The following is a 21,997-nucleotide window of genomic DNA, read 5'->3' on the forward strand; positions in this document are numbered from 1 at the left end:
TTACTACCTACATATCTTGGACATAAATCATCTTATAACCTCTTTAAACTTCTCCCTTCCATTTACGAGATTGAAACTTCCTTATCATCTTTTTGTTCCATCTACTATACGAATGTGGAACAATGTTCCCATAGAAAAAAGAAACATAGATTCTTTAGCAGGTTTTAAGTTGAAAATTGAAAGTAAAATAAATGCCTCCCCACCTCTCTTTTGGTCTGGTACAAGGAAACTGAACATTATTCACACAAAACTAAGGTACAATACAAGTCCGCTTAATTACGATTTATTCAGAATTAATTCAAGATCAGATGCTCCTTGTACTTGTGGTTGTTCTCGTGAAAATTCATGGCATTATCTCTTAGAATGTTCTTTGTGTACAACGCAGCGTAAAGAATTGTTTGTTAATGTAAATACTGTCGTCAAACATCGCATACCCATTAATCTAGATTTATTGTTATTTGGTCATGTTACACTATCACTATATGAAAATGAATTATTATTTGAACATGTATATATATATTAAGCTCACTTAAAGATTTTTGTAGTTTTATTCTTGTATATATTATACACAACCTCTTTAAAGACCTTGTAAATTCATTCCATAAATCCCTGTTGTCAATGTTTTTTATATTGTAAATATGACATATGTAAGTTCTGGGAGAGGGCGTTCCTAAGTTGGATAACTTGTGCCCAATTCATTTCATTTTCGAATAAAATATGTTTAAAACAACTTTATGTACTATGGGCCTGTGGCCTTTTCAGTGCAAATAAAGATTATTATAAATAAGGAAAAGGGACGCGGTTATTGGAAGTTTATTGAGACGAGAGGAATATATAATACTAGTAACTGACTTACTTAATAAAACCAAACGTGAATACGCAGACATTAAACAAGATTAATGATGAACACTTACCTTTGACTATCAGTGACACTCTATTTTTGGAAAGTTAGAGGAAAATCCATTTCATACTCTTCATATCTTAAGAAAAGCAGAACTACAAAACATAAAGAACTAGAGGAGAGCATACGTCGAATAGAAGACGAAATAAGAAGTAACTTCTAAAACGCTAATGGATCATTTTTTGCTGATTTATCTCAAAATTAACATGAATTGGAAAAATTAAAAAGAAGACATGACAGGAATCCAAATTAGAAATAGAATCCAATGGTTTGAAATGGGGATAAACCTACAAATTAATTTTGTCATTTGAAGAATACAAACCATGCAAACAAACTTATTAACTCTCTCATCATTGATAATGGTAAAGAAATAGCAGATGGACGAGAAATAATAGTGGAACAAAAACAATGTTATGTAAACCTCTATAAATCAAATTGTGACATAGATGATGACATTAAAGCTGTATTTGAAAATATTGCCATTCCTTCTTTAAACAAAGAGCAGTCAAATAAACTAGAGCGTGGCATTAGTGTTGAAGAACTTTCGCATGCAATTAACTCAATGAAAAATAATTAAAGTTTAGATGGTTTCCCTATCGAATTCTTTATTTACTTCTGGATAAATCTGAAAAATTTGATTCACCAATATATAAAAGAAACTTTCAACAAGACTTCTATGACAATGAATAGAGGAGTAATTACTTGTATCCCTAAATCAGGTAAAGATAGAACATTTCTGAAGATTTGGCGACCTATATCTCCCCTAAACGCATTATATAAAGTTATGAGCACTTGTATAAGAGGATTAAAAAACATTGAATGTTCTCAAAAACGAAACTTAAACGGGATTCATTTCAGGAAGATGCATTACGGAAAATATTAGACTTCTCTGTGACATTATGTTTGAAACTAAAAGGCAAAATAAAAGGTTTACTTATCTTAATTGACTTTGAAAAATCTTTCGACACCGTGTAAAAACATGCATTTAGATGGTCCTAGATAAGGTTGGTTTTGGAAGTAACATTCAAAAATGGGTTAACATATTGGTTTCTAATGCATCCTCGTGTATGATACAGAATGGTCACTTGTCGACGTTTTTCGACAACGAAATGGGATGTAGACAGGGTGATCCCATCTCCCCATATTTATTCTTATTGGTAGCAGAAATATTAGTAATAATGATCAGAGCCAACCACGGAATTAAAGGAATTGTGTTAAAAGACATTGGTCAATATGCAGACAACACTGAATTGTTTTTGGACGGTTCCGATACCTCTCTTAACGAAGCTATGAAAACTTTGCTCTCACTGGACAAGATGTCAGGTTTGAAAATAAATATGGCAGTATGGCTAGGTTCAATGACAGATAGTAAAATAGTTTTATCCCATGACTATAAGCTGGATTGGCATAATGAGAATTTCGACGTATTGGGAATCAAATTAAATGCTCATTTAGAAAACCTATGGGTAATCAATACAAAGAAGAGACTCAAAATATAAAAAGAATTCTACTGAATTGGAAAAGACGCAATCTAACATTAATAGGGAAAATAACCGTCGTAAAAAGTTTAGATTTATCCACGATTGTCCACATCTTCTCATCTCTCCCTCATCCCCCAAAAACATTTATTACTGATTTTAACAGGTTATTCTTCAAATTTATATGGAATGATAAAATTGACAAAATAAAACGAATTAATATAGTGCGAATGTATGGAGAATGTGGTCTGAGAATGGTCGATGTGAAAACCTTTCTCGACTCTTTAAAACTTTCATGCTTGAAGAGATATATTTCAAAATCTAAGAACTATGCTCTCGCCGGTTTCCCTTTACAAAACCTTCTTCTCCTAGCAGCCAACATCACAAAACACTATAAAGTTAAAAATCCATTTTGTAGAGACTCTCTTGATGCCTGGCATAGATGTGTTAAAAGATGTATGTAACAATAACGATATTAATGAAATACTCATGCAACCACTATGGCTAAATCACCAGTGTAACCAGCCAAGCTTGATCATTCATAACTGGATTAAATGTGGAGTAGTTTATATTAAAGATATTTGTGACGACCGCGATTTTCTAACATTTGCGGAACTTAAAGGAAAATTTGGTTTCCATAAAACCTGGTGTACATGTACAAGCGTGAGCCACGCTGGACATAAGTTCCATAAAACATGGCTTACAAGCGTGAGCTTCGCTGGACATAATTTCTATAAAACATGGCTTATAAGCGTGATGTCCGGTGATAGCTTTGGTGAAACCTGCATGTACGATATTATCAGCGATACAATCACAAATTTCAGACATGCCCCTGGGTCACAAATTCGCACTACATCTTCTGGATTTCTAACGTAATTACGGAATTGTTAATCAAATTTGTACAGAGTATGACTTGTATTGTATGTTATCGTGCAGCTGTAAGGCATATGACGAAAATAACGTCAAAAGAACCGAACGTTTTCCAGACACATGAAGATTTGGTATTAATTGAATTCTAATTGTATGTTTGTTTCCTTTACATCTTTTCCTCGATATAATGCATATTCTCATAACTATATTTCAACTGTTATCATACGTTAATATAAACCAGATTTGGTCCTTGATCATCTTTGACAAACTAAGGTGAAATCTCCGACAAAAGCTGTATGTATCCGACTTTATCATGAGCATGTGTTTATGAATCCTTATCAGTTACAGGTGACGTCAGGTGTTTGCGAAAAGGTGAATGAATTGTGCCTCACTACGTGATCTAATGTTATATTCGAGTAATCCTTACTGAGAACGTAGTATAGTACTGGTTGGTGGAATTTATTTTTACAATATTGTTAATGTCTCGTCTTTTCATTATTGCAGGCAGGATGTGGAAGCTTCTGGTAAGTGCATATATAATCGGTACAATGACTAGCCATAAAGCTGCTCAAAGCAAACACCATCTTATATTCATAAATGAAAGACAATCACAAGTCCATTAATGTTTCCCTAAAGAGATGAAAACTGTTGAACGTCTAGGTCATCAATAATACTGTTTCCCTCTGTTTCATTTAACATTTATAACCTTTACTTTATGTTGCAGCAAAATACCATAGAGGAGGATGAGCAGGATCTTTATCTTGGGACAAATGACATCTTTCGTCCTGACCTGAAACAGATTGGAAACAGTCTCTTTGAAATCAGAAGTTACTTTATTGAAAAGGGTAACTGAATCATTGTAAAACTTAGATCGTTGACGTAGACTCTGGGATTGTCTTCAATAGTTGAAGCAAACCATACATCATGTAGCAATGTCTTGCTCATGTTGCAAATGGATTTGAATCGGATATTCTGATTATCTTAGACGTATTGCACCCCCAAAAGGCTTTTCCAGTACCCTCCAAATACACAAGTACATCAGCTTCCATATCTGGGTTGCCCAAGTGAAGAATTCCTTTCCCATTACGATTCTTTTATGTTATATTCGTGTCTAAGCAGTGTCACAAAATTGGCACAGGACCATTCTATGTGTAACGAACATATTTTCATCGAGATGTATAATTTGGTTGTTTTTTCAGATGGCCAGAGTATTGCACCAACAAAACTGAGGACCCCTTTAGCACAAGTGAAAGAACGACTCTTGGAACACATAGAAAATCATGCATACGACTTTGTTTTTGATCCTCTCACCAACGAAGTAGTAGATCTCCAAAACCCAAAGGCTGGACCATGCTTTATGTTCTTATCTCATTCTTTAGCAGTTGCGTTAGATTTCTATACATCGCCCCGACCAAGCAACGCTGTATGTGATGTATTCCTGGCTCTGCCTACACAGTCTGTGATAGTTTTGTCACTGGTTGATGGGGATGAAGACTGTCCTGAAGCAGTGACATACAGTATGTCAGTGGCGAGAGGAGTTATAGAGACACTAAGCAGGTTCACTGATGAGGATATCAACTCAATCCATGGAGCCATTCCCATTTCTCTCCTTGAGGACGCTGTTGGATTTAAGAATCGATTGAAGAAGCTTGCAAATGAGTCTTCTCATTTTGTCACAAACGATTCTTTGGTAATGACTCCCAGTAGGTATGAAAAAGTCCTCACTGCTTTCTGGGCTGGTGTTGCTGAAACGAAGTCGGTGCTGAAAGCAGAAAGAGGAGACACCGATGGCGACTATCTGAGATTTCTCACTAAAGAACAATGTATCATTCTGGTGGAGAACATCAACAGTAAGGACGTCCAGGTCAAGTGTATGCCCGGTAGTGGAGCTACGACTCTGATGCTGGAGGTGGCCAGGAGACTGAACAGACTGGGGGACACTCTGCTTGTATGTAGGTCACGACAGGAGAGGGACAGGCTCAGGTTTGTTGATTTAGTCAGTGGATGTAGTTAGGTGTTATTGCCATTGGCAACATTGGTAGTCGTATCCAGTCACGAATTATCAAATGTTCTAACCCAAAATATGAATTTCGTAAGTGCGTCCTCAGGAAAAAGCCTCTACTTTAATATGCCCCATTATTTGAATGATTACTTGAAACCTGTGCTTAAGTTTTATACAAACCTGGTTTCAGGTCGGTGTACCCATCAGCTGTAGCAGCAGAGGATCTCAGTATGGTGGACATGTCTTCTTGTGTGAATATAGTCGATGAAACCAACACAGTCATGGAACAAACAAGCGGCCACAATTGGCGGTTTACAACCTGTAAGTATATTTACATATTGGAAGTACTCTGAATATACAATGCTCAGTACATTGTAATCAAATACAAGCCTGTTTCTTTGTTACAAACACACTACCATGTCAGGTCATAAAGTATGTTTTTTTATAGATGCGGGAGAGAACGAGAGCAAACATCACTGGGTTAGAATATCCACAGTAGTTCTTATGTACTGGTGATGCAAAACAATCATTTTGTATGCAACAAACATTTCAGTTGGTTGAAGACTTGGACTTTCTTCACTTCAGATCCAACTGCTGTAAAAGAACTGAAGTCCCAACTACTTGAGGCAGAAATAGTCGATGAAACCAACACAGTCATGGAACAAACAAGCGGCCACAATTGGCGGTTTACAACCTGTGAGTATATTTACACATTCGTAGAACTCTGAATACACAATGCGCAGTACATTGTAATAAAATACAAAACTTTCTTTGTTACACACACTACCGTGTCAGGTCAGAGAGGAGGATTTTTAATAGACGAGGGAGAGAACGAGAGCAAACAGCTCTGGATTAAAATATAATGGTTATGTAATGGTGATGCAAAACAATCATTTTAGTTTGTTGAAGACTTTGACTTTCTTCACTTCAGATCTAACTGGTATCAAGGAACTGAAGTCCCAAATATTTGACGCAGAAATGGTAACGTATCCTTCTGTAATGATGAGATCCTCATGTCAGGGTTTAGAGATGTTTCTTACAACACAAACAATTAAACACATATGTACAAATCCTTTTCATGAGTTTGCATATGGGTCTGGAATGGCTAATGTGGTTCCACCCAGAGATTCACCTTCACGATCACTAATCCACATGTTAGCGTTCCAACCAAACCAGAGTTCTGTTGAGCAATGTCAATTCCATCCCAATGAGCTACTCGCTATCAGGAAATCGAACGTTTTGTCACATGGCTGTGGAATTGGATTGAATGCAAGGTTAAAAGGTTCCCTCAATGTAAAGTTTTAGCATAGTATTGTTCCAGATCTTGAGTTATCTATTATAAACAGCTTACATTTATTTTATTTGTAAAGGAAATCGAAGGAATGGAGACACAAACAGATGCATTATCTGATGGTAAGTGTCTTTCATTCGGCAGCTTATGGTGATATGAATAACTGATCTTGTGGAAATAACAAACTCAACAAATATAATAGTAAGACTTTAGTACAAACTATGCATGCATGAGTTAGTTTAGGGTGATGATTATTATACTTCTATTTTAACAACATTTCAGAATCCTGGAAGGAACGGATTGAAGAACTCCTCAGGGACTTCAGTGTGCTGAAAATACTTAGTTTCAAGCTGGGTTCAACAGGACCTATGTCCGTAAGTTCCCTTTGGATGTGTTGACATTTTATGGCTTTGTTATATTGTACATATAACCGTATGTTGTTTTGTTTACGGGTGTCATCTTAAGAGGTGGTGGGAACAAATCTTGTTCATTTACAATAACCTACAGTTATAAAGAACTTAAAGGGACCAGTTTTTTAGTTCGTTCAGTCTGTAATTTCCTGTCCGTATTTCGAGCAAAACATCCGGAACCACCGAATCAGTTCGTTGTACCCGTTTGTTCATTATATCCTTAAGTTCGTTATACCCGTTACTTCGTTATATCCGTTTATTCGTTATACACGTTAGTTCGTTATACCCGTTAGTTAGTTTTAAAAGTGTTCATTATACGCGTTAGTTCGTTATACCCGTTAGTTCGTTCTAAAGGTGTTCATTATACCCGTTAATTCGTTCTAAACGTGTTGGTCATAAACGCAGCTTACTGTACATTGTTACTCTACATTTACAACTCTGTCCCAAGACATGGGCATAACGCACACATATTAACAAAGATATGTCTGTGTGATAACGTATATCAAATAGTGATTGTGTGTTTATACCACTTTGCTACATTGTAGGCTCATGAAGTACGCCATAGTCTGGAATACAAGCCAAGTCTCCTTACAGCAAGCAAAGGTCATTATGCATGTGAGTAGCTGTGGTCACATCTGGAACGAATATTTTAGATGTAAGTGATAATTTGTTACTTATTTACTCTTATTCATTTCAGCTTTGGGTGGTTTCAAGCAACTGTCTGTTACACAAGAGGCTTGGTTGTCAGACCTACATGACGGACTAAGACAAAGGAAAAATCTTGCCCCGCTTCTCAGATCGGTAAGAAATTGTAGAGAGCTTGTATATGAATCGCAAACAAAGTAGTGACTGACATCAAGGCCTGAAGATGAAAGACCCATTGTGAGTAATCTATATATTTCTTTTCAGATCATTATCCAAGATAAAACGGATCAGTTCTATCAAGACGTTAAAAATGTTCTCTTGAGAGAAGGTTTGTTGTGTTGGTAATAAGACAGATGATCACCATACGCCTCTAACACTCTGTGGCCAAATAAATACAGCCGGATTTGATAGTGTCCCTCCGTCATTTCACCGGTCCAACTTCCATTCTTGATCGATATAACACAGAAGCTTTGTCCAACCATCTTCTCTCCATCCATGTCTTCTGCGTCAGATTTCTAGAATATGTATGCTTTTTCTTCTCTTTATCCTCTCTCCAACAAATTCTGTGCCTCGGTGCCAAGTTAACCATCTATCATTCTGTTTCTGTCATCTTCGTGTACCTGCACTTTATCTTTCCATTCACCTTCTGGATGTAGTTATTTTTCTACCTATTATATATTGTACCAAAGGAAATGAGAGTTCAGATATTGATATATTTTAAAGCAGTGTGTAATACAGCAGCTGTAAAACATTTTCACAATATCTGAGTCTGAATTGTAGGTCCTGTTTGAACTTTTGATCTTTCAGCTTTGGAGATAAGGAAACATGCAGAATCGAAACAAAGCTTTGCTATGGTAAGTTGTGACACATATAAGTATAGCACCCGAGGTTATTCTTAAGATTAAAATATCAAATCTCGAGATTCGTTGTGCCAGTGTCATAAAAACTAAAGCAGTTGTCGTGATCAGCTGATTCCACTTGTTACTTTAAGATCAAGGGAGGTAACTTTTCATTTCTATCCTAGGTTGGCCATGTTGAAAGTCCAAACATTCAACAACAAATGGGTAAGTTGCAAGTTGGGTTTGTGTTTCTTAGTTTGGAGCAGGATTCAAATTGGATTTATTATGACAGCACGTTGCTCTCAATTCACCCTCTCTCAATCTTGAATGAAGTTAGTTTCAACAAAATCTTTGTTTTTGCATGTTTCAGAGATGTTCCACGTTGAATCAGAGAATGCAGGAATGGAATCTAATATCTCAGTACGTATCTTACTAAAACCCTTCCTTCCTAGTAGGGTTGCAGACTACTTATCTCTATTCATATTTAATATTATGTTTTGATTGCTTCACATTCAGGAAAGATGTATCTTATCTTTAACTGAAGTCTGACAAGATCAGAATTATAGAAAGCTGAAAACTAATACCATTGAATGTAGAAAGAGTCACAGATAGCATTACTATACTCATGCCAATAATGGTTGTCACACAAGCCCCCACCCACCCCAGCCCCCACCCCCCACCCCATGCCTCCAATAAAAAATTGAAGGGGGTGACAACCATTATTGGCATGAGTATATATACCTTTCAGCAGGTACGGAAGGAAGGATGCCAGATAAACGATATGGAAACTGAGATGCAGAACACAGATGGAAAAGATCTTGAGAGCCGTAAGTATCTATGAGTGTCCTTCCGGTTAGTTCTGCTTGTCCAGTAGTACATTCAGCAATAACAACTGTATCTAGTTTGAAGATGAAATGCTGCAGGGTGTTTCCTAAGCAGCCATTTGTGTCTGCAAATTTCGGTACAGTAATTAGGTCATTCACATATTGAAAGGTTGCCTTGAACAGGTTTATTAAACCTATAGGTGATGCTTCTTTGCAGGCTGGGACGAGATCCAAACACTTAATCAAGAACTGGACAACTTACTGAAGGTAAAGACTTTTCTAATTGTTTATGATTTCACAACAGTAAACACACTGGACCACACACTGTATGCTTGAAAACATTCATAATCATTAATTAATTGTAATACTCATTACTTTCGTTTGTTGTAGATAGATATATTGGGTCCTATTGTTATTTACATATCTTTCTTGTTTCAGGACAGGGATCGTAGAAAAGGACAACTCCACAAATTATACACGGGTGTGTAATCAGTTTCTAGAAACGGTTAAATGTAACTGAATATCCCATACAGAATTACCACCACTTTCACTGTCACTATTACTACTACCACTATTGCCCTTTGAGACAATGACTCATTTCTGATGACGCATTATTTATGGAAAGGTACATGCACGTGATGCATCATATACACACTATATACACAATTTTGTTCTTCAGTGGAGTGGCAGGCTGTGATGGAATACCTGGCCAACCACAAGGCGGACTTATCTATGCTAGACATAGAGATACCAGGGTTTCAAGTCGTGAGTACTGTCTATGTAGACTGACAGTGAATTACTAATATTTTCTGAAAATGACGCAGTTTTATTTGAATTAGTTGACAAATAAAGCAAGCAGTGTTTGAAATAGCCACTGGACCGCTATCCCGTGACTAGTAAAAATCCAGTCGGGCCAGTAAATCTCCACAGTCACTGGCTCGACTGGCTAGTGAATTTTCATGGGGTCATTTTGTAAATACATGTGTCCAAGAGCGTCCGTTGGGGTAGCTCTCGGATGGTAGTTCAGGATGGTGGACAAGAGACGGAAGTCAGCAGCAAAGTTGAAGACAGCAGCAGCCATCTTTTATTATGGTTGGGGAATAATGGTTGAAATGGTACATCAGTTGGTAATCACATGACAGAACGCACACCGGTACCGAGTGGCCAATGTTCCCGATGTGGAGACCCGCTCTGTCACTTAGTAGTCGGACTGTGATTCTTCATCGTCGACGTAGTCGTTGGTGAGGCGACGGCCTTAGCCGACGCCCCGACTAGCCGCACAATCCGTCCGCTTGTGTCGATGATCTGGGCCCCGTCTCCCTGACTGGTCTCGTTTCCCTGACTGGTCTCCCTGATTGGTCTGCTTGAGTGACCATAGTATATTCTATGACACATGTATATCACTCTCTCCGACTTGTTAAGTTATAATACACTTTTAAATCAATCAAGATTATGGCCTGATGAAAATTGTTCATCATATTAGCAGCTTAATGATGAAACCCGTGTCTACATTCATATTTCGGGCCAGTGAATAATTTTGTGGGCTAGTAACTTTCAGGCACAGCTAGCCCATCTGGCTAGCAAAATTTGGAAACTATTTCGCACACTGAAAGCAAGTGTGTGCGTGCGCGCGCCTGTGTGTTATAATCCACGTCTGAATCATGACATTAACCTGTACCCTAAGATAATTTGAATTCAAATATAAGATTTGTCAGCATGGAAACACTAGTCTTGTGCCTCTGACATCAGTTTCAGGGTTTACCAGGCAGACAACCTTCAATCTTCCCAGGACGTGTCACCTCAGTGCAAGGTACATCAGCGGTATCAACAGTAGGTCACGAAGAAATTGGGGAACAGTTCGGGCCTTCCAAAAGGAAAAGGAGAAGACTTGACGTAAGTATGACGACATTGTTTCTGTCGACACACTACATAATCAGTTGCAAGGTGAATACCATGTGTTCTTGTCATGAGTTGAGAACATGAAATGTACTAAAGCTCTACACATATCCACTTCATGCTGAAACTCCATGCTGATGTTGGAAGTATCTATAAAGGCCTTTCAGGATTACCCTTGCAGTCATATCAGTATCCACTTGACCCTTACACCATGTAAATCACTTCATTAACATTTTCCATGATGCTTCTTATTTCTTTGTCCGCTGTGGTCTGGTAGAAATACACACAATGCACTGGTAGTAACTTGTGAATGTACGCAGTCCTTTGATCATGCGTATTCATCTCTAAACAGTATAGATAGAATAGATAATCACATTATGCATGAGTCCAATGGACACCTTGAAACGCCCTCCTTTGTTGATTCCGTGTTATAAATAGTCCACGGGAATATGTGCTACACTATGTAAATCAAAGGCAACAAGACATCAAGTGAAACATTAAGAACTTCTAACATGTACGTGTCTATCACTTTTCATACAGGTATCAGGTTCTGCAACATCACAATCTGACAACACAAATAATGGTCGAGACAAAGGTATGGTAAAACGCAAGCTTGCTGCATCTAATACATATAGTTATCCTATCTCTATAATGCTATCTTATGTGCTTGTACACGAGGCATTATCTTACCTAATACATATAGTTATCCCATCTCTATAAATCTGTCTTATGTGCATGTACACGGGGCGTTATCTTCAACTAATACATATAGTTATCCCATCTCTATAAAGCTATCTTATGTACTTGCACACGAGGTATTATCTTCAACTAATACATTCAGTTATCCCATCTCTATAAATCTGTCTTATGTACTTGTACACGAGGTATTATCTTCAACTAATAGATTCAGTTATCCCATCTCTATAAAGCTGTTTTATGTGCTTGTACACGAGGCGTTATCTTCAAATAATACATTTAGTTATCCCATCTCTATAAAGCTGTCTTATGTGTTTGTACACGAGGCGTTATCTTCAACTAATACATATAGTTATCCCATCTCTATGAAGCTATCTCATGTGTTTGTACACGAGGCATTATCTTCAACTAATACATATAGTTATCCCATCTCTATAAAGCTATCTTATGTGTTTGTACACGAGGTATTATCTTCAACTAATACATATAGTTATCCCATCTCTATAAAGCTATCTTATGTGCTTGTACACGAGGCATTATCTTCAACTAATACATTAAGTTATCCCATCTCTATAAAGCTATCTTATGTGCTTGTACACGAGGCATTACCTTCAACTAATACATATAGTTATCCCATCTCTATAAAGCTATTTTATGTACTTGTACACGAGGCGTTATCTTCAACTAATACATTCAGTTATCCCATCTCTATAAAGCTATCTTATGTGCTTGTACACGAGGCGTTATCTTCAACTAATACATATAGTTATCCCATCTCTATAAAGCTATCTTATGTGTTTGTACACGGGGTATTATCTTCATCTAATATATATAGTTATCCCATCTCTATAAAGCTACCTTATGTGTTTGTACACGAGGTATTATCTTCAACTAATACATATAGTTATCCCATCTCTATAAAGCTGTCTTATGAGCTTGTACACGAGGCGTTATCTTCAACTAATACATTCAGTTATCCAATCTCTATAAAGCTATCTTATGTGCTTGTACACGTGGCATTATCTTCAACTAATACATATAGTTATCCCATCTCTATAAAGATATCTTATGTACTTGTACAGGAGGCATTATCTTCAACTAATACATATAGTTATCCCATCTCTATAAAGCTATCTTATGTGTTTGTACACGGGGTATTATCTACATCTAATACATATAGTTATCCCATCTCTATAAAGCTACCTTATGTGTTTTTACACGCGATTATCTTCAACTAATACATATAGTTATCCCATCTCTATAAAGCTGTCTTATGAGCTTGTACACGAGGCGTTATCTTCAACTAACACATTCCGATATCCCGCTTTTCTAAATCTGTGCTTTTACACGTAGTATTATCTTCAACTAATACATTAAGTCATCCCATCTCTATAAAGCTATCTTATGTGCTTGTACACGAGGCGTTATCTTCAACTAATACATATAGTTATCCCATCTCTATAAAGCTATCTTATGTACTTGTACACGAGGCATTATCTTCAACTAATACATTCAGTTATCCCCTCTCTATAAATCTGTCTTATGTGCTTGTACACGAGGCGTTATCTTCAACTAATACATATAGTTATCCCATCTCTATAAAGCTATCTTATGTGTTTGTACACGAGGTATTATCTTCAACTAATACATATAGTTATCCCATCTCTATAAAGCTATGTTATGTACTTGTACACGAGGCATTATCTTCAACTAATACATTCAGTTATCCCATCTCTATAACGCTATCTTATGTGTTTGTACACGAGGCATTACCTTCAACTAATACATATAGTTATCCAATCTCTATAAAGCTATCTTATGTACTTGTACACGAGGCGTTATCTTCAACTAATACATATAGTTATCCCATCTCTATAAAGCTATCTTATGTGCTTGTACACGAGGTATTATCTTCAAATAATACATTCAGTTATCCCATCTCTACAAAGCTATCTTATGTACTTGTACACGAGGCGTTATCTTCAACTAATACATTCAGTTATCCCATCTCTATAAATCTATCTTATGTGCTTGTACACGAGGCGTTATCTTCAACTAATACATATAGTTATCCCATCTCTATAAAACTATCTTATGTGTTTGTACACGAGGTATTACCTTCAACTAATACATATAGTTATCCCATCTCTATAAAGCTATCTTATGTGCTTGTACACGAGGCGTTATCTTCAACTAATACGTATAGTTATCCCATCTCTATAAAGCTATCTTATGTGCTTGTACACGAGGTATTATCTTCAAATAATACATTCAGTTATCCCATCTCTAAAAAGCTATCTTATGTGTTTGTACACGAGGTATAGCCTTCAACTAATACATATAGTTATCCCATCTCTATAAAGCTATCTTATGTGCTTGTACACGAGGCATTATCTTCAACTAATACATATAGTTATCCCATCTCTATAAATCTGTCTTATGTGCTTGTACACGAGGCGTTATCTTCAACTAATACATTCAGTTATCCCATCTCTATAATGCTATCTTATGTGCTTGTACACGAGGCATTATCTTCAACTAATACATATGGTTATCCCATCTCTATAAAGCTATCTTATGTGTTTGTACACGAGGCGTTATCTTCAACTAATACATTCAGTTATCCCATCTCTATAAAGCTATCTTATGTGCTTGTACACGAGGCGTTATCTTCAACTAATACATATAGTTATCCCATCTCTATAAAGCTATGTGATGTACTTGTACACGAGGCATTATCTTCAACTAATACATTCAGTTATCCCATCTCTATAACGCTATCTTATGTGTTTGTACACGAGGCATTACCTTCAACTAATACATATAGTTATCCCATCTCTATAAAGCTATCTTATGTACTTGTACACGAGGCGTTATCTTCAACTAATACATATAGTTATCCCATCTCTATAAAGCTATCTTATGTGCTTGTACACGAGGTATTATCTTCAAATAATACATTCAGTTATCCCATCTCTATAAAGCTATCTTATGTGTTTGTACACGAGGTATAGCCTTCAACTAATACATATAGTTATCCCATCTCTATAAAGCTATCTTATGTGCTTGTACACGAGGCATTATCTTCAACTAATACATATAGTTATCCAATCTCTATAAATCTGTCTTATGTGCTTGTACACGAGGCGTTATCTTCAACTAATACATTCAGTTATCCCATCTCTATAATGCTATCTTATGTGCTTGTACACGAGGCATTATCTTCAACTAATACATATGGTTATCCCATCTCTATAAAGCTATCTTATGTGTTTGTACACGAGGCGTTATCTTCAACTAATACATTCAGTTATCCCATCTCTATAAAGCTATCTTATGTGCTTGTACACGAGGCGTTATCTTCAACTAATACATATAGTTATCCCATCTCTATAAAGCTATCTTATGTACTTGTACACGAGGCATTATCTTCAACTAATACATATAGTTATCCCATCTCTATAAAGCTATCTCATGTGTTTGTACACGAGGTATTATCTTCAACTAATACATATAGTTATCCCATCTCTATAAAGCTGTCTTATGTGCTTCTACACGAGGCGTTATCTTCAACTAACACATTCCGATATCCCGCCTTTCTAAATCTGTGCTTTTACACGTAGTATTATCTTCAACTAATACATTCAGTTATCCCATCTCTATAAAGCTATCTGATGTGCTTGTACACGAGGCATTACCTTCAACTAATACATATAGTCATCCCATCTCTATAAAGCTATCTTATGTGTTTGTACACGAGGTATTATCTTCAACTAACGTTTTTGTATATCAGGATAATTGCAGCATAAGCAATGTACATTGGACAGCTTTACAAATATAATAATATATGACCCTCAATACTTTATTTTATTTTATCTTTTTTGGCCATTAGCAGAGCAAAGACAATAACAAGAGCTCCAGGATCCATTCTTTCAACAGGAATCCATTCCTGTGTCCAATGAGATAAACTAAGATATATGCAATGTTTGTCCTTTTCTCTATTCCATCCTCCATTCCTTCCTTCGGCATTCCATTCCATTCATTTCCTGTCCATTCCAACCATTCTTTGTTGTCCTGTCCCTCCACTCCCCTCTTCCTCCCTGTCCTCCACTCCCTCCCCTTCCTTCCTCCACATCTTTCCACCTAGTTCACCACCCTCCACCCTCCACCTCCCCTTCCTCCACTCTTGTCCTTCACCTGCCTCCAAGTGCCTTTGTCCCTGTCCATGCCTGTGTCTCGTGTCCCTGCCTGTCTGCCTGCAGGTTGTGGTCACCTTTTCCTTGTGGCTGTCCGTTGTCCTCCAGTGTCCTGTCCAGCCTGCCTCCTTGTGTGCCTCTTTGTGTCCACCTCCACTTCCCTCTTTTGTCCCTCCAGCCTCCACCACTCCTTCCTATTTTCTCCATTCCTCCTCCTTCCATTCCACTCCTTTGTCCTTCCTTCCAGCCTGCCTCTGGACCACCTCCACCTGCCTCCACTGTTGTGTCGGTCCTGCCACCTCCGTTTGTTTGGTCCTCCTCCTCCTTCCTGTCCTCCTGTGCCTGTGTGCGTTGTGGGAGTTGGGATCATCAAGTGTTTGTCCATTCATTCATGTCCGTTCCTTGTGTGTGTTTGTGGCCAGTCAAGTTGTGTTCTGGGTTTCAGTTCCTTTGTTCTTCCGGTTGGTTGTTCTTTTCTTTCTGTCGAGGTCTGGTCAGTTCCGGTGATCTCCGGTTGGTCCTTGGTCCGTTAGTCTCCTTGACAAGGCATGGTTGCCTGGATCAATGATTCTTCCCGGATCTTCCCGGGGTTGACTCTCACCTTTCAGATTATGGAAGCAGTGTACACGTTGTTGGCCTGACACGTCGACCTCTTCTGGTTTCATGTAAGTATTTCCGAGAACAAGTGATGGGATGACTGAACGTTCTTTAAACAACAGAACAGTGAATCAAGAAAGATATCGTGGTTGCTAATGATCAGGGCCTAGATTTTCGAAGCTCTCTTCGCGCTAAGATAGTCGTAAGGGCCGTACCTTAACATTAACTTACGACTATCTTAGCGCTAAGAGAGCTTCGAAAATCTAGGCCCAGGTCACCTTTATCATCCGATTCAAGTCTATTAAGTTATTACATCAAACAGTTACATCACACTATAGATAAAACATATATGTCGAAACTTTACAATGGTCAGAAAGCTAACCTTTAATTTAACATTTTCAAATGTTGGTTAAGACGTCAAATAAAACAAAACAGATAATTTAAGACAACACCAGACAATAACCAGTCTCCAGTATCCAACCGATACACCGATTCAGATGGACATAAGAGGACGTCAGCCCACCAACAGTTACATCAACCCAGTAGAAGTAAATACAAAATATGAAGGCTAGAGGATAACCGGTCTTCATCATCCACCGAGGCGAGACGTAGTTTCCGAGCTTTAATCACTGCAGCAGAGTGTATGTGTGTCATACCTGGTCTCATCGCTGTCGTGCCGCGAAGGCAAAATTTATATTTCGGATATCCCGGGGGAGCTCATTTCTCAGAGTGTAGGGGAGTACCACCATGGCTAAAGATAGGGTAAATAATTACAGTGAAGCATAATCCATGTCGGGAATAGATAGATCTATGGATAGGGTAATTTCTGCTAAAAACATTGTTATAAAGAGTGAATTTTATTTAGTAGCGTGTACAGATTATTTTAGAGCTATTTATCTTCAATGAATACCCATGCTTATAAATACTAAGGTGTCTGGTTGCAAGAAGATTTAGATTTAAATTTTACCTAAGGGGAATCAGCTAAAATTTGCAAATAGAACACTTAGTGTTATAATTTGTAAATTCAGAGCAGCGGGTGGTTTTGTTTATAATGTTTTTAATTCTTTGTATGAGAATCTCGTTGAGCCTGTCTTATCATATGGGTCGGCAATTTGGGGCACTAAAGAATTCAATTGTATCAATGCTGTACAGAATCGAGCCTGTAGATTTTACTTAGCAGTTGGCATGGAAACCCAAAATTAGGCTGCCCGTGGTGATATGGCCTAGACCTCCGTGATAACAAAGCAAAGGTTTGAAATACTCCGATTCTGGCGCAGATTACAAATGTCGGGGCGGTGGGGTAGTCTAGTGGTTACAGCGTTACTCAATAGATCCCAACGCAGTATTTTAGGTACATTTCCACGTGTCCGAACTGCTCAAACTTTCGTTATCTTGAAGTACATTGACAGTAGTCTGTTATTGTGATGGAAACCTACAACGGGTTTATATAGTGTCAATATGGGAATGATAATTTGATGTCGAATTAAAGAAAAAGTATGTGAGGAATAGACCTGAAAAGGTGTAAATAAGTTTATTGCTATTTTTATACGTTCCCAAATTAGAGAGTATTTACGTTGATCCTGTTTTACTTGTAATTTGTGTGAGCCTCTGAGTGAGACGGCTATGTTCATTCAGACATGACATTGTATTGCAAGTACCGCCAAGGCTTCGCTCATTCAACCGAGAAACGTCGCGAATTTAGTTTCCGGCCTTGAACCTCCCCATCATTACCAAAGATTTGAAGAAGTACGTGCCTGCTAGATGAGAAGGATACGTAGTGTAAACCCCAGTAGATTGTTATTCTAGAAGGTTTTCTAAAACTGTGCATGCGTATTTGCACATGTTCTGAAACAAGTTCAGTTTTATAGGTAATAGATAGCTCATACTGCTTATTCCACCAAGGAACAGCCAATCTGCAACTTTGGGAGACAGCTCACATCTTTATTCTCAAACAGAGTCTTCTGTACGTAGTAATCGATAATTTCTCGAAATGTTTTGCCCAGACATTTAAGTCGTTAGTTCGCAATTAGTTTGCGTTGATGTCCACCCACTTCGACTATTTTCAGAAATGAGAATTCTAGAAAAAAAGAACTTGTTAATTGTCGTGCCACAGGTTAGGAAAATATATTCTTAAACAGCGAGGGCATTCCTGCATGTGGTTTATGTATCCACTTCATGTTAGTTCCCTGGAGTGAGGAGAACTGTTCTACTGGTACCAGGTACTTTTTCACTTTGAACAAATTAAAAGACTTAGTGTCGGTGCTGATGATTCTAAATTCGCACATTTTTACTTTTCTAAAACAATAATGTTCAGTAAAGGTGTATCATCAGCAGATAAATAAATATCGATGATGTTCATAGACAAGGCATGGTTCAAAAGATAGATTATATAGACCAAATAACTAATAACGAAAATCGGGTGCTCTAGTCGCGGTCGGGCCTCAAGTCAAAGTCAGGTCTGGTGGGAAGCCTAGTGGTTAAAGCGTTCGCTTGTCACACTGAAGACTCGGGTTCGACTCCCCATATGGGTACAAGTGTGAAGCCCATTTCTGGTGTCCCCCCGTCGTAATATTGCTGGAATATTGCTAAAAGTGGCGAAAAACTAAACGCGCTCGCTCGCAAAGTCGAGTCTGTTTTGTCTACGAGATTAAAACAAGCGTGAATGTGATAAACATCACTTGTGATGGTGTGTAATACCATCGGCAAACCAAACACACGCACACGCGCGCGCGCGCGCGCAGTGCGCGACCTCAACTCGCTCAACGAGACTGTGACCGTCTATCAGTGAAAGAGTGGACATAGTTGTAACCAGTTCATGTAAAATATATTTCAAATATATTGGGTTCAATATATTGTTCAAACAACAGAACGAAGTAAAACATTGTGTGCTATTTCCTCTGCACTTTACTGTGAAAGCATTGACTACTTTCTGAACAGCATTGTTAATTCATGAAACAGTCACGTTACCTGTAACAATTGTACTTTCTGCATAATAAGCACCTGGGCCATAGTATAACAAAGTACATACTTGGATTCCAGTGAAATGTTCAAACAACAGAACGAAGTAAAACATTGTGTGCTATTTCCTCAACCGTCTTCATTGCTGTAAAACGCATCTGTCGGTTAACTGAATCTCCAAACCATTACTGATGTCAGTACAATTATAAAACCATAGAACTGCTTCTTTCAACACTTAAATAACGTAGAAAGTTGACAAAGTTTGGACATCCATCTCTGACCAGCGTTTGTAAACATGTCGGGACACACTGACTGACGGTGTAACTGTGAAAGTGACTAAAGCGGACATAGAAGTTACCTGTTCATGTGGTGTGTGATGAACACAGAAATGTCAAAACTACTCTAAAACACGATACTGTTAAGTTTATTTGTTTATATTCACTTACTGTGATCGTATTTTACTCCCGAACATCGTCCACGTCTGTCAGATATCACAACAATGGGGTAAATCAGAAGTGTACTAAATATTCTTTTATATTACGTTTTTCTGTAAACTAATCCACTTGTTTCTTAATGAAATGCATTTTGAATTCTCGTAGTAATATTTTTACGTAATAATTAGCGCGCTAATATAGCTCAGTAGTGAGAGATATTCTACACGGATGAAAAACACAGACGGACATTCAGCGCACTGTTTGGAAACAATCCACAATCAGCCGATATTTTAGTAAAGATCTTTCTGTGTCTCAGTTTGTGACAAACAGTGAAATAAACTTGCTACACAACAAATACAATGTTTATTTCCAGGTCCTAAACTCCACCTGGACGCGGCTCGGGCCAACACAGACTGGTGCCACGTAACTACAGACGGTCTGCTAGTCAGCTCGCCGCCCGACACACGGGATGAGGGGCAGAACAGACTACGGAGGTACTGGGGAACCTGTAGCTCCCCCATCCCCCTTCCTCCATCCTCCTCCACCCTCACACCCCTACCCACCATCCCCAGATACTGGGAGACAGAAACCAGGGTGAGGGTGGGTGGTAGGGTGTTACTGCCAGCCCTGGAGATGGGACTGTGCGAGGCAGGACAGGTGGACAGTGGGACGTATGTTTCTCACCAGCGCCGCTCCTGGTGTGTCAGTGTAGAGAGATGTAACAGACACGGGGAGAGAATCTGTACCAGGGTGTATAGGGAGAGGGAGCAGGGCGAGTGTCAGCAGAACACCATGTCCAACACTCCCGGCACACAGGCCACCCTCCACTATGGCGTTGTACTGGATGTGGGGAGGGGACGAGTGTCATTCATTGACCTGGACAGACAGGTTGTTCTAGACAAGTATAATGTTGAGTTCAGTGAGCCAGTCGTCCCCATGTTGTGTGTTGGGTTTCCGTCTTCTGGCGTCACTGCGTCCATGAGTCTGATCAGCGGGGAGGACATCAACATGACTGACACAAAGAAGGCTCTCATCTACCAAGCGCTGAAATAGGAAATTAACTGGCCATGAAACTGTGAAATCGGCCATGAGACTGTGTGAAGTCAGCCATGAGGCTGTGTGAAGTTATCTGTGTAACGGAGATATTTCTATCAACTGTTTCAAGGAAAGTGAGTGAAGCGGACATAGAAGGGTTCGGTTTGTGTTCTGTTTGTTGTGTACAAAATACAACCAAGTTCTTCGAATGTCTGCTTTCACCACTTTCCTGGGTTCTCCTGAGACTGGAAAACATTTTAAATACTCACATGAATATCAGTATGATGAAATTATTGCTGTAGACGATGTAATTGTCCGACAGTAAATGATTCTAATGACGTGTGATGTAAGTCAAGGGACACAGAAGAAGTGAACACACAAAATGTAAAAATTGTTTCAAAACCAGATTTCTTTAGCTTATATTGATTTTTCATACCGAAAAAAAGGTTTTTGAATCCACACACAATTATTCATATATTGAAATTATCACAGTAGTTGATGTGAATATGTCACAGTGAAAGCTCTGAGGAAACGACTCAGAATCGAGTGTTTCGACAAAATGTGAACAAATCTTTCAAGCAGGATTCCCCCTTCTTATGTAGAGCGGTGCAGGGTATTACCGAACAGCTAACACCATATCCCCTAATTCCTGTTGAGTTTTATTATATGAAGCAATAAGCACTACTGAAAAAGAACCGGGAATCAGATACGCATAAAGGCAAGTAAGACTTGTCTACCAATCATTTTGCTGTTAGATATTTCACATTATCAAATTTTCTTCTTTTTTAAAATCGTGTCAACTCGTCCAAACACCCTTCTTGGATTATTCCAAACAGTCATGTCGGGCTATTCCAAACAGTCATGTCGGGTTATTCCAAACAGTCATGTCGGGCTATTCTAAACAGCCTTATCGAGTTATTCCAAA

General features: G+C 38.2%; 2 protein-coding genes across 2 annotated transcripts in view; both read left to right on the plus strand.

The window, feature by feature from the left end:
- The window catches only part of LOC124283405, a 30,579-nt gene extending 14,818 nt beyond the window's left edge, over positions 1-15,761 (plus strand). Inside the window, exons 2-22 of the mRNA XM_046719456.1 lie at positions 3,754-3,773; positions 3,974-4,094; positions 4,449-5,232; positions 5,442-5,572; positions 5,837-5,947; positions 6,183-6,232; positions 6,622-6,664; positions 6,825-6,916; positions 7,498-7,567; positions 7,650-7,753; positions 7,862-7,925; positions 8,405-8,451; positions 8,622-8,661; positions 8,807-8,856; positions 9,188-9,263; positions 9,478-9,527; positions 9,699-9,741; positions 9,940-10,025; positions 11,010-11,153; positions 11,697-11,751; positions 15,745-15,761. Coding sequence (XP_046575412.1) covers positions 3,759-3,773; positions 3,974-4,094; positions 4,449-5,232; positions 5,442-5,572; positions 5,837-5,947; positions 6,183-6,232; positions 6,622-6,664; positions 6,825-6,916; positions 7,498-7,567; positions 7,650-7,753; positions 7,862-7,925; positions 8,405-8,451; positions 8,622-8,661; positions 8,807-8,856; positions 9,188-9,263; positions 9,478-9,527; positions 9,699-9,741; positions 9,940-10,025; positions 11,010-11,153; positions 11,697-11,751; positions 15,745-15,761 — 2,193 coding nt within the window. The 5' untranslated portion in view covers positions 3,754-3,758. The remainder of the gene's footprint in view (positions 1-3,753; positions 3,774-3,973; positions 4,095-4,448; positions 5,233-5,441; positions 5,573-5,836; positions 5,948-6,182; positions 6,233-6,621; positions 6,665-6,824; positions 6,917-7,497; positions 7,568-7,649; positions 7,754-7,861; positions 7,926-8,404; positions 8,452-8,621; positions 8,662-8,806; positions 8,857-9,187; positions 9,264-9,477; positions 9,528-9,698; positions 9,742-9,939; positions 10,026-11,009; positions 11,154-11,696; positions 11,752-15,744) is intronic.
- An 883-nt stretch (positions 15,762-16,644) lies between these two features.
- On the plus strand, positions 16,645-21,477 carry LOC124283384. Its single transcript, XM_046719435.1, has 2 exons — positions 16,645-16,713; positions 20,411-21,477. The coding sequence occupies exon 2, from the start codon at positions 20,671-20,673 to the stop codon at positions 21,088-21,090; it is 420 nt and encodes a 139-aa protein (XP_046575391.1). The 5' UTR covers positions 16,645-16,713; positions 20,411-20,670; the 3' UTR covers positions 21,091-21,477.
- The last annotated feature ends 520 nt before the right edge of the window (positions 21,478-21,997 follow it).

Source organism: Haliotis rubra, unplaced genomic scaffold (assembly GCF_003918875.1).
Source record: "Haliotis rubra isolate DU_JTF1 unplaced genomic scaffold, ASM391887v1 Scf314, whole genome shotgun sequence".
Taxonomy (NCBI): Eukaryota; Metazoa; Mollusca; class Gastropoda; order Lepetellida; family Haliotidae; genus Haliotis; species Haliotis rubra.